A 16315-nucleotide genomic window follows, 5' to 3' on the forward strand; every position below is an offset into this window, starting at 1 on the left:
CACCGCCACGAACCAAATCCCCCGTAGAGCGCTCCCACGTAGCCCTTTCCTTTGAAGGCACCGGAAGGCGGCGGTGGACCACCCGCCGCCGCCCGTGTCACTAGTGCCACGCTCTTGTCGTCGTCTCCCAACCAATCGTCACGGGGAGGGATCGTGTACGGCTCTGCCACTACTGCGACATTTATCATCCACTGTGCCAGGGACTGGAACAAGAGATCCTGAGCCCTAGCACAGTGGTTGAGATTCGTCTGTAGAATCCGTAGGGCCATTTCTTATTCCGTGACCATTGGATCCTGCTCGAAGGGGAACCTAACCTTTTTTTTTTTTTTTTTTTTTTTTTTTTTTAAGAGGGGAAATGCTTTACGCATACCACCGGGGCGCGGGGACGGGCCCCGATGGTTATGTGGGACTCCCGGGCTAATGAGACCCGGTTTACCCACTAAAACCCCTCTGTTGCCACCTCAACGCTATAGGGCGAGGTCACGGGAACGCTACGAACTCTTCCGTAACCCCGCCAGCGGCTGTCCGGACTCCGGACGCGTCTCTGGGGAGTCCTCCCCGTTCATCTCAATGGGCGCGTCGGTCTTGTGACGCGCCCAGCCACGCAGGAGCTTTTATGTAGGCGACAGACGCCCCCGAGTCTGCCGCCCACAGGCACCTTTAAGGTGGTAGGCGGCGGTCGTATGCCAACCGCCGTCGCCCCACACGTTTGCGCCGTATTGGCTGGGAGGCCGGGTCCTCCTCCCTGCTGCGCTCTGCCGCCTCCTTCTGCGCCATCACGTCCTCGCAGAAGGAGGCCATCGCCTTCCACGGCCTCTCTCCGCCCACCATGGATTTCACCACAGCGGGCAAAGTGAGGTCGTTCCCCACTACAGCCGCGAGTGCGGCTCTCTGCTCCGCCCACGCTGGACAGATTGCCAGCGTGTGTAGCGCTGTGTCTTCAGCGTCGCCGCACTCGTGGCACTCCGCCGTCGGTTCTCGTCCCGCCACCCTACACAGGTATCTCCCGAAGCAACCATGCCCCGAGAGGACCTGGGTAAGGTGGAAGGAGAGGAACCCCTCCTTTCTTCCGACCCATTCCTCCAAAACGGGCCGGACGGCTCCGATGGTCCAGTGGCCAGCAGTCGGCGCCTCCAACCGCTCTTTCCACTTCCGGAGGAGCACTTGACGGGAGTCGAGCCTCCACCGTCTAACCTCCTCCAAGAGTGGATACACCCCCCTGGCCCGCGCTTCGGTGACACGCCAGTATATGCCGGCCAGCACCGCTGCGTCGAGGTCCCAGGGTGGGGTCCCCGCCAGCACGCACGCTGCCTCGTAGGAGACAGTGCGGTATGCCCTCGCCATCCTGGCCGCCATGACCCGCTGCGGCCTCCGCAATTGGGCCTGGTTTTGGGCGTCCAGGGAATATGCCCAAATGGGCGCCCCGTACAGGGCCATCGACCGCACCACTCCTGCGTACAACCTCCGGCAGCCCGCGTTTGGTCCGCCGACGTTGGGAATGAGCCGACTTAGAGCCGACGCCGACGCGATTAGTTTGGGAGCAAGTCGTTTGAAATGCTCCTGAAGGTCCACCGGCTATCAAGGACTATGCCTAGGTACCGCATTGTCGACTTGATGCCGATGGACGTCCCACCCACCACCAAGCAGGAATCTGCCGGAGGGGCTTTCCGGGGCCCGTGAAAACACAGGGCCTCGGATTTGTTCAGAGCCACCTCCAGCCCCAGCTTTCTAATGCGAGCCACTACAGACGCCACTCCCGCAGTGGCTCGAACCAACGCCTCCCTGAAGGTGCTCCCACGAGCCGTCACCAGCGTGTCGTCGGCATAACAAGTTACGCCGACTCCTGGTGGATATGCACCCCGAAGCACATAGTCGTACCCGATGTTCCACAGGAGCGGCCCTAGGACGGACCCCTGTGGAACACCGCACGACAGCTCCCTTTCCCTCCATGCGTCGCTGGTGGGGTACCTGATGGTTCTATCAGTGAGATAGTCCTCCACCGTCTTCCTCAGGTACCCAGGCACAACGTGACGCCTCAGTGCCGCCTTGATGCACACCCAGGGTAGGGAGTTGAAAGCGTTGGCGATGTCGAGAGACACCGCCACAACCACCTCACCCCGGGACACTGCATCATCCGCCAGAGCCCTCACTCTCGCGATTGCGTCGATGGTGGACCTGCCCCGACGGAAGCCGAATTGGTAGGCACTGAGGTCTGGTCCCACCTCCTCGAGGTGCCGGTTCAGACGAGCCGCCACCACGCGCTCGAACAATTTGCTGGCCTCGTCCAGGAGCACTATCGGCCTGTAAGCTGATGGCGAGTCAGCCGGCCGCCCCTCTTTGCGCAAGAGGACCAGCTTTCCTGATTTCCAGGAACGAGGGAACCGCCCCTGCGCCAGGCAGCTGCTGAATAGCGCCCTCAAACGCGGCTCAAGTGGGCCCAGAGCCAGGACCCAGGCCCGGCCGGGGACTCCGTCAGGGCCGGGGGCAGTGTGGCTTTTCGCTCGGAGTCGTAAAACCGCCGCCCCCAATTCAGCCTCCGTTACTTCCGGCGCGTCTCCCTCGTCAGCCATACTCCCTCTGGGGGGTATCATGGGAGGAGGTGTGTGCTCCTCTGTTGCTGTCGGGAACAGGGCATCAACGACCTGCTCCAGGAGCTGTGGTTGGAGACTCTGCGTGAGCGGTGGCGCCCAAGGGCGAAGCTTGCGCCTCACCATCTTGTACGGCCTACCCCACGGATCGTTGTTCAGAGTCTCCAACATCTCCTTCTCTGCCAGATCCTTCGCTCTGCCGATTGCCCCCTGCAGTACTTTGACGGCCGTCGTGTACGCTGCATACAGCCGCTCCTCCTCTGGCGCGTCTCGGATACGCCGCCTTCGGTAGTGAGTGTACTGGCGTCTCGCAGCAACACACGACTCGCGCAGTTGCGCAAGTTCAGCGGACCACCAGTACACAGCACGTTTAGGAGGTATCGGGCCCACTCGCGGCATCGCAGCATCGCACACCTCGACCATGGCACTCCCCATCCTCTCGGCTTCCACGTCCACCTCCACTGGGGCTTCGACGGCTGGCAGCCAGGCTTTCACCACGGCTGCTTCGAGCAATACCTCCCGGTCTAGACGTTTCACTGCCCAACGCGGGCCGTCCCCTTGCAAAGGCCGGTTCAGACCGATCGGGTTGACCGGAAGTGTGGAGACTTCAAACCGAATGTATCGGTGGTCCGACAACGTCTCCACATCTTCCAACACTTCCCAGCCTCGAACACGGCGCGCCAGGGCAGCGTTCGCGAACGTGACGTCCACGATGGAGCCACCCTGTTGCCGCACACACGAGTTGACCGACCCTCGGTTGAGGACGACCAGCCCAGTCGATATTGCCCACTCCTCTAATTCAGCCCCGCGGGCGTCCGTTGCCGGCGATCCCCAGGCAGTGGATTTCGCGTTAAGGTCCCCAGCTACGAGCACCATACCCGGCCGCCTTCTGCCGATCAGAGCTCCGACCTCGATCAGAAACTGTTCGAATTCGGCCAGAGTCCGGTTCGGCGAGAAGTACGCTCCCACCAGCATTATGTCACCAATCCAGGCCGCAACGTATCCACGGCCCCTTTCTATTCTTTGGGGCGGCGTGGAACTGGCGGGCGAATTGGTGACAATAGCCACTAGGCCGTCTAAATCGCCAGCCCAATTGTCCCTAGGTGGGACAGAGTAGGGCTCGGCAATAACCCCTACACTAATCTGCCATTCCGCCAGGCTCTGGTACACAAGGTCCTGTGCTCTGGCGGAATGGTTGATGTTCCCCTGCAGAAAGCTGATGGCCATTATTTATTCAGCGGCCATTGCTTCCCCCAACGCATTGCTGGCCGCGGGTGTTGTCGCGGCCGGCTGGGAAGACTGCGAGGGGGCCGGGGGCCATCGCGAGTCTTCCTATCTTTCCTCGGTCCTCGGGCAGTGCACGCCTTGGAGCCCAGGGCATGGCTTGCCGACTTACCCGATGCCTCGCACACTGCACAGTGGGGCTCGGCCGAGCATTGTGCCGCCTTGTGGTCCGGCTTTCCACATCGGTAGCACAGACTGCCGCGATCTATCTGCGCTTGGCATTGCGCCCTGACATGCCCAACCTCCAGGCAGCGGTAGCAGCGTAGTATTCTGGGCTCCAGCAGCTTCACCTGTGCCGAAGACCATCCAACCAGGAAACGACCACCGTCGGACACCTTCTTTGCCGCCGTGACCGGGCAGCGTACCCAGACTGTACCAAGACCAGTGTGATCCCGGCGGATTTCCCCTGCCTTGACCTGGTCCTGAGTACATTCCCCGACTCGAGCAACGGCGGCGACTACCTCCTCCGACGTCACTGAGTCATCCAGGTTGGATAGTCGCAGCTCCGCACACTTTGTCGGCCTGGACACTCGGACTTCCTCTCCCAGTTTTTCCGCCAGCTCCCTTGCCAGCTTATCGGCCTTCACACCGCTGTTCACACCCGGCAGCTGCAGAATCCGTGCGCCAGTGGCTGCCCGCCGAAAACGCAAATCGGAAATGCCCAGGTCAGATAGCTTGACCTTGTCCTTTGCTACGGCCAGCACCTTGGCATAAGTTGCGCCGTTTGCCTCCGCTTCCGGTTGCAGCGTCAGCACCACAGCTGCCGAGCGGGGAGGGCGAAGTCTCCGGGCTTTAGGTTTCGCCCGCTGCGGTGCTGGCTGGGGCGCCTTTGCCTTGGTCGCTGCTGCCTTCCTCCTCTTCTTTCTGCCGCCGACCGCCACCTTCCAGCCCTCGTCAGTGGACGTGGCAGCCGCTGGCCGAGGGGGTTCAGTAGCGGGCGGAAGAGGACTCTCAGTGGGGTGGCCTTCGCTGACGGTTTCGGCGCACTCTTCTTGCCCTTTCTCTTCCTCTTGTCACCCTTTTGGGGTTCAGAGGTGTAGTTAGGGGGACCTCGGGTAGGCGTTGGCCTTCCCGTTTTTCCCCCTGTGGCCGTTTGCGCGACCTGTCGTCCCCGGTCTGCAGCCGGTGGGGGTTGCTCCGGTTTGGCTGGCAGAAGCCTGCCATCACGCTCCAGGGCTCCAAGCCTCTCGTCAAGCATCCGCCCTACCCTGGCCGTGATCGCCCCGACCAGCTCGTCCGCATCGGAGCGCCCGGGAGGGGCAGTGGCGGGCTGTGGTGCCTCCTTGGATAGAGACGAGGGCGGGGCCCGCTTCATGAAGTAGGCCCGGAGCTCCGCTTTCAACTCCTCCACCTCAGAGCGCAGGTCTGTAACCTCCGCCCTCAACTTGGCATTTTGCCTCTGTAGCCGTCGCGTCTCTTCGGAGGAAGTACGCTCCTTCAGGTCATCGACCGCTTCCCCGATTGACGCGACAGCCGTCTTGAGGGCCCGCACAAAAGTCCCCTTCAGGTTGGCGGACCCAGTGGCCACCAACTCCACCGTCTTGAGGCTGTTTTTTACCCTTTGGTGGAGCGACGCCGCACTGTTATCCGCCCCGTCCCTTCGACGTGTTGCCACCTTGCCGTGGTGAAGGGGCTTGCGTGCCTCCAGGACCCTCAGGGCTATGCCGGACAGGGCCTCCCAAACCGGACAGGCCTGAGGCGAGAGGCCAGACTAAGAGCAGCACACGGGGGGCGGCTCCGCGTGTCCCTCTGAAGTCAGCAGAGGGCACAGTGCGAGCTGCCAGGTGTCCCCCCGGGATGGAGTCGGGGCTCTATGAGCCACCGGAGGCGTGCCCAGGCCGCCAGGCGCGGCGTCGTGGCTACGGCCACCGTCGGGCAACCCGCAACCCGCACTGAGCGGACCGGGGGCCTCCCTCATTGAGAGGAAGGCCAGGTGGAGTAAACCACTATAAAAATCCCCAATCCCAAGGTTTGCGGCGTGCCGATGGGATGCGTGGCTAGGGGGAGCCCAGTCACAAGCGCCGCACAAAGGGGGGCATACCCCTTAAAAATAGCAAAAATGAGTGGCCAACATACAGTAGGACTACCCCAGGAGGTCCCAATCCTCCGTGTCACCACAGAACGGGCATCCGTACTGGATGCCCGTACTGTGGTGACATGCCGCCCGTCGTATTCTGGGGGCACACCACTCGCGGACGAACCACGACGACTCTGGCAAACGACCAAAGGACACCGATTCTCATGACGATTTGTTATTAAGGCTAAGAGGAGGAGCAGATGCGGAGGAGGCCGAGATTGAGCCTTCCCCGAAACCTGCACACGGAGATGAAGATGTGGTCAGCGAGGAGGCGGCGGGCACCCCGTCCTCACCCGGGCTTGCCCTGCCCTCGCCTAGGCCCGTCCCGGCAGGGTACCGCCCACTACGGGACGCACTCGGGCGTTATATACGTTACCCCGCGTCCGAGACGCTAACGGGGGGGGAGGATGCGCCTGTGCCTACAGGTTTCAGGCAGTTCGTGCGTCCTTCCACCCCGAGAACAAGAGTGTTCACCGGGAGGATGACTGGCCTCCGCGGAGCCTCCACCCCGTCACCCGAGAGGGAAGAGTTCTACTCCCCTCAAGGCTTGACGGACGAGACCTGTTTGGCGGGGTCTCCCCCGCTGATACCGGCGACTCGGAGGGCTCGGAGGGCCCGGAAGGCTCGGTGGACATGGGTCCCCCGAGGGCGCTGGAGGAGCCCTCGACCTCGGGCACGGGCCTGAAGTTCTGGGGCTCGAGGCCCGACAAGCGGCCCGCGGACGACATGACACTGTCTTCCGGGTCAGAAAGCGACGTGGGAGCCGCGGCACCACAGACTGGCACTGCCAAAAGCGGTAAAAAAGTTAAACCGGGGAGGCGCCAAAGCGGCCTTAAAGACAAGGTCGATTCGCTTGGCAAAACACCCATAGTCTTGGTCGAGCGCATCCAGCTCGGCCCCGGCTCGCGCCTACCGCAGGAGACGCATGCGATCGATGGCACTGGGAGCCCCAAATCTTCCAACGCGGGTGCCGAGTCGGACTCAGCGCGGAGCTGGGGCTCGACTCACGAAGCGGGGCTTGCCCAAACGAAGCGGGAGCTCAACCGCCTCAGACGGGAGGAGATCCAGAGCAAGGCGGAGGAGGAGCTGGCGAGCCTCACGCGGTCGCTGGTGCCGGGCGGGTCCCCAAAGAGTGGCGGGACGATCACGGGCCCACCAAACACAGGGGAACCTTTTTTTTTTTTTTTTTGTTGACCCAGGGGGAATCCGTTATGGATCCCACTGGCCCGGGAGAAAGCCAGTGGGTATGTCGGACTCTCACCGACTAAACCCCCTGGGGTGTTCCGCCGCGCGCTTTTGAGAGGGGGTTTTGGGAACATGGTTGTAAGGCACCAATACCCCCTCAGCGTTGCCCTTGCGGGCCCGTCCTCCGTACTGCTCTGGCAGTTTACTTCGCCGAAGGCACCTCGGAACACTTGAGGGCCTTCCAGCTCAGAACCTCTACACGCGAGTGACAGGACTCCCGACCCATCACTCGCAGGTTCTCCTTAGGGCGGCAGCATTCTGCCTGCATAGGCTCTACGCCGCCTGCCCAGCCTTCTGCGGCGCTGAGGAAGGCTAGCCGCGTCATCCTCGCAAACACAGGGGAACCTAACCTAACCTAACCTAACCTAACCTAACCTAACCTAACCTAACCTTTTTTTTTTTTTTTTTTTTTGTTGACCCAGGGGGAATCCGTTATGGATCCCACTGGCCCGGGAGAAGCCAGTGGGTATGTCGGACTCTCACCGACTAAACCCCCTGGGGTGTTCCGCCGCTCGCTTTGTGGACGGGGTTTCGGGCACTTGTTTTAGGCCTCCGATACCCCGTCAGCGTTGCCCTTGCGGGCCCGTCTTTTCAGACTCCTCTAGGAGTCACCTCCGCTGAAGGCCCTCGGAACACTAGAGGGCCTTCCAGCCCGAACCTCTTCAGGCGGGCGATGGGGCTCCCGACCCATCACCCGCAGGTTCCCGCTATGGTGGCATGAGACGAGCCGCGTAGGCTCTTCGCCGCCTAGCTGGTCTGCGTCGGCGCTGAGGGAGCGAATTTTCATCGTCCTCGCGCGTTCGCTCCGCGGCCTCCTTCTGCGTCAAGACGGTGACGCTAAAGGTGGCCACTGCCGCCCAAGCCTCCTCACTGCCGATCATACGGCGTACTAACGCCGGCAGTGAGAGGTCTTCGCCCACCACCGTGGACATGGCAGCGCGAGGCTCCGCCCACGCAGGGCACTCTTCGCGCGTATGGTTGGCCGTGTCCACGGCTCCCCTGTCACAGTGGTGACACTCAGGGGTCGGCTCTCGTCCAACCCTCTCACACAGGTACCATCCGAAGCAACCGTGCCCCGTCAGGAGCTGTGTGAGGTGGAAGGAGGGTGCGCCATGTTTGCGTTCGACCCATTCCTTCAGAACGGGCCGAACAGCGGTCACCAGGTCCCGGCTAGCTCCCGGGATCTCCAGGCGCTCTGACCATTGGTGGTAAAGGTCGTCCCGCGCGTCGTCACGCCACTGGCGGACCTCCCGAGGGGCAGGCCAGTTTCCCTCCTTTCGTGCCGTGAGCAACCGCCAGTAGACCGCAGACTGGGCCTTGGCCTCAAGGTCCCATGGCGGGCTCCCGGCTAACAGACAGGCTGCCACGTGCGAGTTATCGCGGTACGCTCGAGCCACCCTGAGAGCTATGGCCCGCTGCGGTCGACGCAATAGGGCCGCACTCCGAGGTCTCAGGGTGTCCGCCCAAATAGGCGCCCCGTAAAGCGCCATCGAGCGCACCACACTCACATATAGCCGCCTGCAGGCTCCTCCTGGCCCACCCAGGTTCGGGAGAATCCTCCCAAGCGCTCCAGCTGCAGCCATTAATTTTGGCGCCAGGCGCTTAAAATGCTCCTCGAACTTCCATCGACCGTCGAGGACAAGTCCCAGGTATTTCATCGTCGACCCGACGGCGATGGAAGTTCCTCCCACTATAATGTGTGCCCCGTCTGGTGGCTTATTCCGAGGTCCGTGGAATACCAGGACCTCGGACTTGTGAAGAGCCACCTCGAGGCCTAACGCCCTGATTCTGTGGACGGCATATGCCACCCCTGCTGTGGCGAGATGAGCCGCCTCTCTATGGGTTCTGCCACGGGCCGACACGAGGGTGTCATCAGCGTAGCACGTGACGCTGATGCCCCGCACAGTGGCCCCGCGCAGGACCCAGTCGTAACCGATGTTCCACAGGAGCGGCCCCAACACCGAGCCCTGTGGAACACCGCACGACATCTGTCTCCGCCCCCAGCCATCTTTCGTGGGGAACACCACAGCGCGACCGGCAAAGTAGTCAGCTACAATGCTTTGTAGGTATTCTGGCACGCTGTGGTATTTGAGCGCCGCTTTGATTGTTTCCCAGGGCAGGGTGTTAAAGGCGTTAGAGATGTCAAGCGACACAGACATCACCACCCCACCCTGAGAAACCTCTTCCTCCGCAAAATCCCTTACACGGGCGATCGCATCCAGCGTCGAGCGCTGCGGGCGGAAGCCGTATTGGCAGTCGCTTAGGCCCGGGTTCATGCTCCTGACGAGGCGGGTCGCTATTACACGCTCGAAGAGCTTGCTCATCTCGTCGAGCAGGACTATAGGGCGGTAGGCCGACGGCTGATCGGGCGGGCGCCCCTCCTTTCGGAGGAGTACCAGCTTACCCGTTTTCCACCTATTGGGGAACCGCCCCTGAGTCAGGCACGAGGTGAACAGGGCTCTGACCTCCTCTTCGAGCTCGCTGAGTGCGACCGCCAGTGCGCGCCCGGGTATGCCGTCAGGCCCGGGAGCCGTATTTTTCGACCGAAGCTTTTGGACGGCAACGTCGAATTCTGCTTCGGAGACTGGCGGCACTTCCCTCTCCGCTTCCGGCGGTCTGGTGTTAGGTGCCATTGCTGGAGGCACGAACTCTCCCCTCTCGGGAAACAGGGCACCGACGACTCGCTCCAGGAGGTCTGGCTGGAGGCTGCTTGTCAAGGGGGGCGCCCAGGGTCGAAGCTTTTTCCTAACAGCTCGATACGGCCTGCCCCAAGGATCCCTGTCAAGAATCTCAAGCCATTCCTCCCAGGCCGCCTCTTTCGCTTGCGCTATGGCCTTCCGCAGGGTTGCACGGGACTCTCTGTAGGTACCGTACAGTGCTTCTTCCTCAGCCTCGTCTCGATTCCGCCTTCTCCTGTATCTGGTGTACTGGCGGCGCGCAGCCACGCACGCGTTCCGCAGTTGGCGGAGTTCAGGTCGCCACCAGTACACTTGGCGCTTGGGCACGAAAGGCTTGGCCCTTGGCAGAGCCGCATCGCACACTCGGGTTAGAGCGGCAGCGAGAAGCTCCGCTTCGTGGTCGACCTGGTTTGGCTCATTATGAGCCCCCCAGGACTCGACTATGGCCGCCTCCTTTGCCAGCTGCCTGTCAAGTTTTGACAGCACCCATCTTGGACTGTCCCCTGCAGCGGGTCGGTTTTGTCTTGGAGTGGCGGGTACAGTTGCGACCTCAAACTGTATATACCGGTGGTCCGATAGTGTCTCCACGCCAGTCTCCACCCTCCAGTGACGAACGCGGCAAGCCAGGGCGTTGGACGCAAAGGTAACGTCCACGATGGACTCACCCTGAGGCCGCACGCATGTACTCTCCGACCCGGTGTTGAGGACAGTCAGCCCTTGCGAGATTGCCCACTCTTCTAATCCCCCGGATGTCTGTTGCTGGAGATCCCCATGCCGTTGACTTTGCATTGAAATCTCCAGCCACTAACACCGGGATAGGAGACATTTGCCCTATCAAGGCTCCAACTTCTGTGAGCATCCGTTCAAACTCGGCAAGGGCACGATTGGGAGAAAAGTATATCCCGATGATGCCTAAGCCACCTGCGACAGCCATCACAAACCCACTACCCCTCACAGAGTTTTCGATGGCTAGCGATCCGGCTAGAGCAGGGACAATAATGGCCACCGTCTTGTCCTGGTCCGACACCCAGTCGTCTCGGTTTGGGATAAAGTAGGGTTCCGAAACTACCGCCGCCTTTATGTCCCACTCAACCATGGACTGGAGCAATAGATCCTGCGCCGCGGCACAGTGGTTGATATTCGCCTGGATACACTTTATAGCCATTTTATTGGTCGGTGTCCATGGTTTCCGGCACAGCATTTTGCTGGGAAGGCGGAGGTGTTTCTTGACCTGCTCCTGTCTTCTTCACGGCTTGCTTATTCGGGCGAACCTTATTATTCTGGCACCCTTTGCCACCAATCGGATGATCAGCCGGTTTCCCAGCTGCCTTGCAAACGGCACAACTCGGTTGGGCACTGCACTCGCGCGACTTGTGACCGGATTCCCCACAGCGATAACAGATGTTACTCCGGTCGATGCCCTTTTCGCACTTGGCTCCAACGTGGCCTGTCTCCAGACAGCGGTAACACCTAAGAGGTTTGGTGTCTAACAGGACGACTCGCGCCGAGATCCAGCCTACTTTGAGTCGGCCTGCCTCTACGACCTTTTTGGCGGCAGCCACTGGACAGCTCAGCCAGAGCGTCCCAGAGCCATTCTGGCTGCGCGATATCACGCCGGATTTGACGGCCTCAGCAGCGCAGTTGCCGAGCTCAGCCACAGCCGCTACGACTTCCTCAGCGGTCGCTGAATCATCCAGCCCCATGACGCGGATGTCAGCGCATTTAATCGGTCGCTGAATGTGGACCATGTTAGGATCCAGAACCTCCCTCAGTTTCGCAGCCAGAGCATCCGCCGCAACTTCAATCTCTTTGGTGTCAGCAGGGAGCTCCAGCATGCGTGCTCCGGTAGCTGTTGTCCGGAAGCGGACAGAGGAGATTCCTATTTCCTCCAACTTTATTTTCTTCTTAGCTTCAGCTAAGATCGTTTCGTACTTAACGCCGGTGTCGACAGCTTCCTGTTTGAGCGTAAGAGTAACTGCAGCGGTGCGCGGGGGCTGCAGTTTACGCTTACGTGCCGGCTTGGACGCCTGTGTTGCAGGAGCTGTCGGCTTTTTGACTTTTTTGGCCTTCCTGCCTAGTGCGTCTTTCCAGCTCCCACTTGGAGGATTTGCCGAAGCAGCTGCTGAAGCTGTTGGAGCCGCAGCAGCAGCTGTTGGTTCCTGTTGAACTTCTCTAGCGCCAGCAGCTTCTTTAGCAGCTAGAGTAGTCTTCTTGCGTCTTGTTTTGGATTTGGCACCTTGTTTCACATCTGATGTGGCAGGCTGGGTAGCCGCTGCCATTCCTCCTGCACGATTAGATTGGTCATCCAATTCAGGGTGGCCAGACACGTCCTGTTCTTCACGCCGGTCCGAAGCCAAAGGTGGGCGCAACCGTGGTTCGGGGAGGAGGCGACATTCAATGCCCTCCAGCCTGGCGTTCAGCATGTTGCTAAATTGCGCCGTGCTACTACGCAGCGCTTCCTCCACGATCTTTTTTATTTCGGCATCAGTTGCTACGGCAGGCTGGTTACGGATTTCTTGAACCTGCCTCCGCAGCTCCGCTAGCTGGGTCTTGAGCTGCGTATTCGCCGCTTCGAGGCGCGCAACTTCATCTGACGTAGTGCGTGACCTCAACTCTGCGAAGGCTCCACCGAGAGTGGTAACCGAGTCCTTCAGAAGCTTTTGGTATGTGCCCTTTAAGTGCCCTGACTTGCTCATCACGTGGGTCACCGCGTTAAGGGCGGCCCGAACTTTGTCCTCGATCGCAACTGCAGTTTCCATTTCCACACTGCAGTCGGGAGACTGGGACTGTCGGTTCATCAAGCGAGCACTCCTGTCTCTCGCCGCTTCTTCTGATGAGGCTAGGAAAGCCGCCAACGCCTGCTCTGTGTTGAGCTGTTCCAAGCGAGCTTTTTCAGCAGCCAGCTCGGCCTGCAGCTTTCCGAAGCCTACATATTCGCCTGTGGTCGGTGGCCGACCCCTGCCTCGTTTAGACATCGCCTTTAAGAACGGCTTTCTCTTAGCCAGCATCTCGTCTACGGGCGCCACGTCACTGTCAGTATCCGAGATACCGTCATCAGCGGGCCGTTTTTCACCCTTCCGCCAGTATTTTCCCACAATTATGTTTTCTCGGGAACTCACTGTTTCCATAGTGGCAGCTGATGAGTCAGACTCCAGTCCGGGTCGCTCGTCGCATCTGGTGAGCGACACCCGTAGGTCCGGCAGTGATCCCCGGTTCTCCTTTTTCATCTGAGACCTCGTAGAGGTTTCTGTTGAGGCCTCCGTGGATTCGTCAGGTGCCGATCCAGACACGAATCGACCCTTAGTATCTCGTGGCGGTGGATTGCCGCCCCTCAGTCTAAGAATGCTCCAATAGTCATTGAAGCACCCTCCTGCTTTCTCCTGTTTCTTCGTCCTAGTTTTATTTGATCGTTTTGGTGCCATGTTTATAAATTTTTAACTTCGCTTCCTGTGTTCCTCACCCACCACGGAGCCCACACTGGGGATGCACACAATGTGCACCAAGGCTACCCAGAAAGTATAGACACGAGGGGTTGGAATTGCTACGCGACATCGGGAGCTACAGACGTGTGGCTGGAAGAATCGATCTTATTCCTCCAGTTGTTCCACACGCCCTTGCCCCGTCAGCATGGAAGAATTCCACTGTCCCAGACAGCCCCCTCGCATCTAGCCTGCAACTCACGCCGTCTCATCCCATGATCATTGCGTGTCCAAATACCCTGCAGTGGCTAGCTGCAGGGCTACCGTTTGGCGAGAAATAAGGGCCGAAGAGGGCGTGTTGCGTTGCGAGAGTAACTGACCCGACTCTGCTCGGCTCAACCCTCCAGGATCCCGTCTTCCCCACGTACGGCTCACACTGTGCAGGACATACACAGGTAGGTGACTGAGGTGTTAGAGGTCAACCTACTCCCTCCTGTGGTTTTTGAAGAGGTGTCCTTCCTCGCGATCCCTGTCCGAGACAGCGACCCTCGTGCCGGCCCCACGGGCCGGGTTACGAGTTGGCCGACGGCCGACCTGGGTCAACCACCGCCCTCACAGCAAGTAATTTTTATAGAGGTTTTCTTCCTCGCAGCCCCCACCCCGAGGGGAGGCGGCCCCCGCTCCTGGCACCCACGGGCCAAGTTTGCGGTATAGGCGACGCACACACAGCATCGCACAATCTCCAACGTCTGCATCCTCTATCACCTCAGATGGACTGAGACAAGACGAGAGCAGCTACGAACACGACATTGAAGTCAACGCAGGAGCAATAAGCTCAACTGCACGCCCCACGACTGGTAGTTCGCAGAGGGAGAATAGCGAACGCGCAACTGAGCGGCTACTCTCCCCCTCCCAGGGTGCACCACGAGGAGGTCTACCAGCCCTGCACCCCAACCTAACCTAACCTAACCTAACCTAACCTAACCTAACCTAACCTAACCTAACCTAACCTAACCTAACCTAACCTAACCTAACTCAAAACCCTAACCTAACTCAAAACCTAACCTAACCTAACCTAACTCAAAACCCTAACCTAACTAACCTAACCTAACTCAAAACCTAACCTAACTAACCTAACCTAACTCAAAACCCTAACCTAACTCAAAACCTAACCTAACTCAAAACCCTAACCTAACCAAAACCTAACCTAACTCAAAACCCTAACCTAACTCAAAACCCTAACCTAACTCAAAACCCTAACCTAACTCAAAACCTAACCTAACTCAAAACCTAACCTAACTCAAACCTAACCTAACTCAAAACCCTAACCTAACTCTAAAACCCTAACCTAACTCAAAACCTAACCTAACTCAAAACCCTAACCTAACTCAAAACCCTAACCTAACTCAAAACCCTAACCTAACTCAAAACCCTAACCTAACTCAAAACCCTAACCTAACTCAAAACCTAACCTAACTAACTAACCTAAAAACCTAACCTAACTCAAAACCTAACCTAACTCAAACCCTAACCTAACTCAAAACCCTAACCTAACTCAAAACCCTAACCTAACTCAAAACCCTAACCTAACTCAAAACCCTAACCTAACTCAAAACCCTAACCTAACTCAAACCCTAACCTAACTCAAAACCTAACCTAACTCAAAACCCTAACCTAACTCTAAAAACCCTAACCTAACTCAAAACCCTAACCTAACTCAAAACCCTAACCTAACTCAAAACCCTAACCTAACTCAAAACCCTAACCTAACTCAAAACCCTAACCTAACTCAAAACCTAACCTAACTCAAAACCCTAACCTAACTCAAAACCCTAACCTAACTCAAAAAACCCTAACTAACTAACCCTCTAACTCAAAACCCTAACCTAACTCAAAACCCTAACCTAACTCAAAACCCTAACCTAACTCAAAACCCTAACCTAACTCAAAACCCTAACCTAACCCTAACCTCAAAACCCTAACCTAACTAACTCAAAACCCTAACCTAACTCAAAACCCTAACCTAACTCAAAACCCTAACCTAACTCAAAACCCTAACCTAACTCAAAACCCTAAAACCCTAACCTAACTCAAAACCCTAACCTAACTCAAAAACTAACTCAAAACCCTAACCTAACTCAAAACCCTAACCTAACTCAAAACCCTAACCTAACTCAAAACCCTAACCTAACTCAAAACCCTAACCTAACTCAAAACCCTAACCTAACTCAAAACCCTAACCTAACTCAAAACCCTAACCTAACTCAAAACCCTAACCTAACTCCGAACCTTACCTAACCACTCTTTTTGTAAAATCAGCCCATGATTCGCAGGAAAATCTTAATAGCGCCTTTTATCTGTTTCGTTTTCATTAAGCAGCGCCATCTATTGGTGGCATGTGGATTTAAACTTTGTTTATTTTGATGTTGATTTAATTTGATACATACCAAAATAAGTGGCGTTTAATAAAAACACGAACATAGAGTTATTCAAAGACCTTATTCGCACATGTATTGTACAACGATTTACACTATAACCATCAATTTCAATTTTTTGACATAGTTCCGTAATGAACTCATTACCTGATAAGTGCGGTAATATAGCGCCATATGTACTGTTAAGTATGTTTGTAGTTCACCGTTACCTTCATCAAGTGACGAAGTGTGGGCGACGCCGTTATTTTATCCGGGATGTTTTTAATTATACGACGGTATCGCCATCTTTTGAGTTATTTACGTACTAAAAAGATGTCATCAGTGGGCTACATCAACAGTGTCCCTGTCCATCAATGTGATTACAGCCACTCGTAGGCTCATGCTCTAGCGCACTTGGTCTTATATCTCTGCCACACACTCGATGAGCGGCGTGGGAAGTAGGCAGCGGCACAGTGTGGTCGCGCTACTCGTCATGCCGCTCGTCATGCTCCTCGTCATGCCCACCGCTTCCTATTTTGTCGGTTTTCTGGCACGACTGCGAGTAGTGCGAGTCAAAGGGCCGACAACAACCAAGTGCGATTAATTGCGC

The 16315-nt window shown here is 57.8% G+C and overlaps 2 protein-coding genes across 2 annotated transcripts; both read right to left on the reverse strand.

Moving 5' to 3' along the window:
- Positions 1–3814: 3814 nt before the first annotated feature.
- Positions 3815–5790, reverse strand: LOC125241345. The gene is made up of 3 exons (XM_048149766.1): positions 5599–5790; positions 4975–5547; positions 3815–4879 (listed from the first exon to the last, which is right to left on the reverse strand). Exons 1-3 carry the CDS (start codon positions 5788–5790, stop codon positions 3815–3817), a joined length of 1830 nt encoding a protein of 609 aa, XP_048005723.1.
- Positions 5791–11038: 5248 nt separating this feature from the next.
- LOC125241350 lies at positions 11039–13294 on the reverse strand. The gene has a single exon (XM_048149773.1). The coding sequence runs from the start codon at positions 13292–13294 to the stop codon at positions 11039–11041; it is 2256 nt and encodes a 751-aa protein (XP_048005730.1).
- Between the last annotated feature and the right edge of the window lie 3021 nt (positions 13295–16315).

Source organism: Leguminivora glycinivorella, chromosome Z, assembly GCF_023078275.1.
Source record: "Leguminivora glycinivorella isolate SPB_JAAS2020 chromosome Z, LegGlyc_1.1, whole genome shotgun sequence".
Lineage (NCBI taxonomy): Eukaryota > Metazoa > Arthropoda > Insecta > Lepidoptera > Tortricidae > Leguminivora > Leguminivora glycinivorella.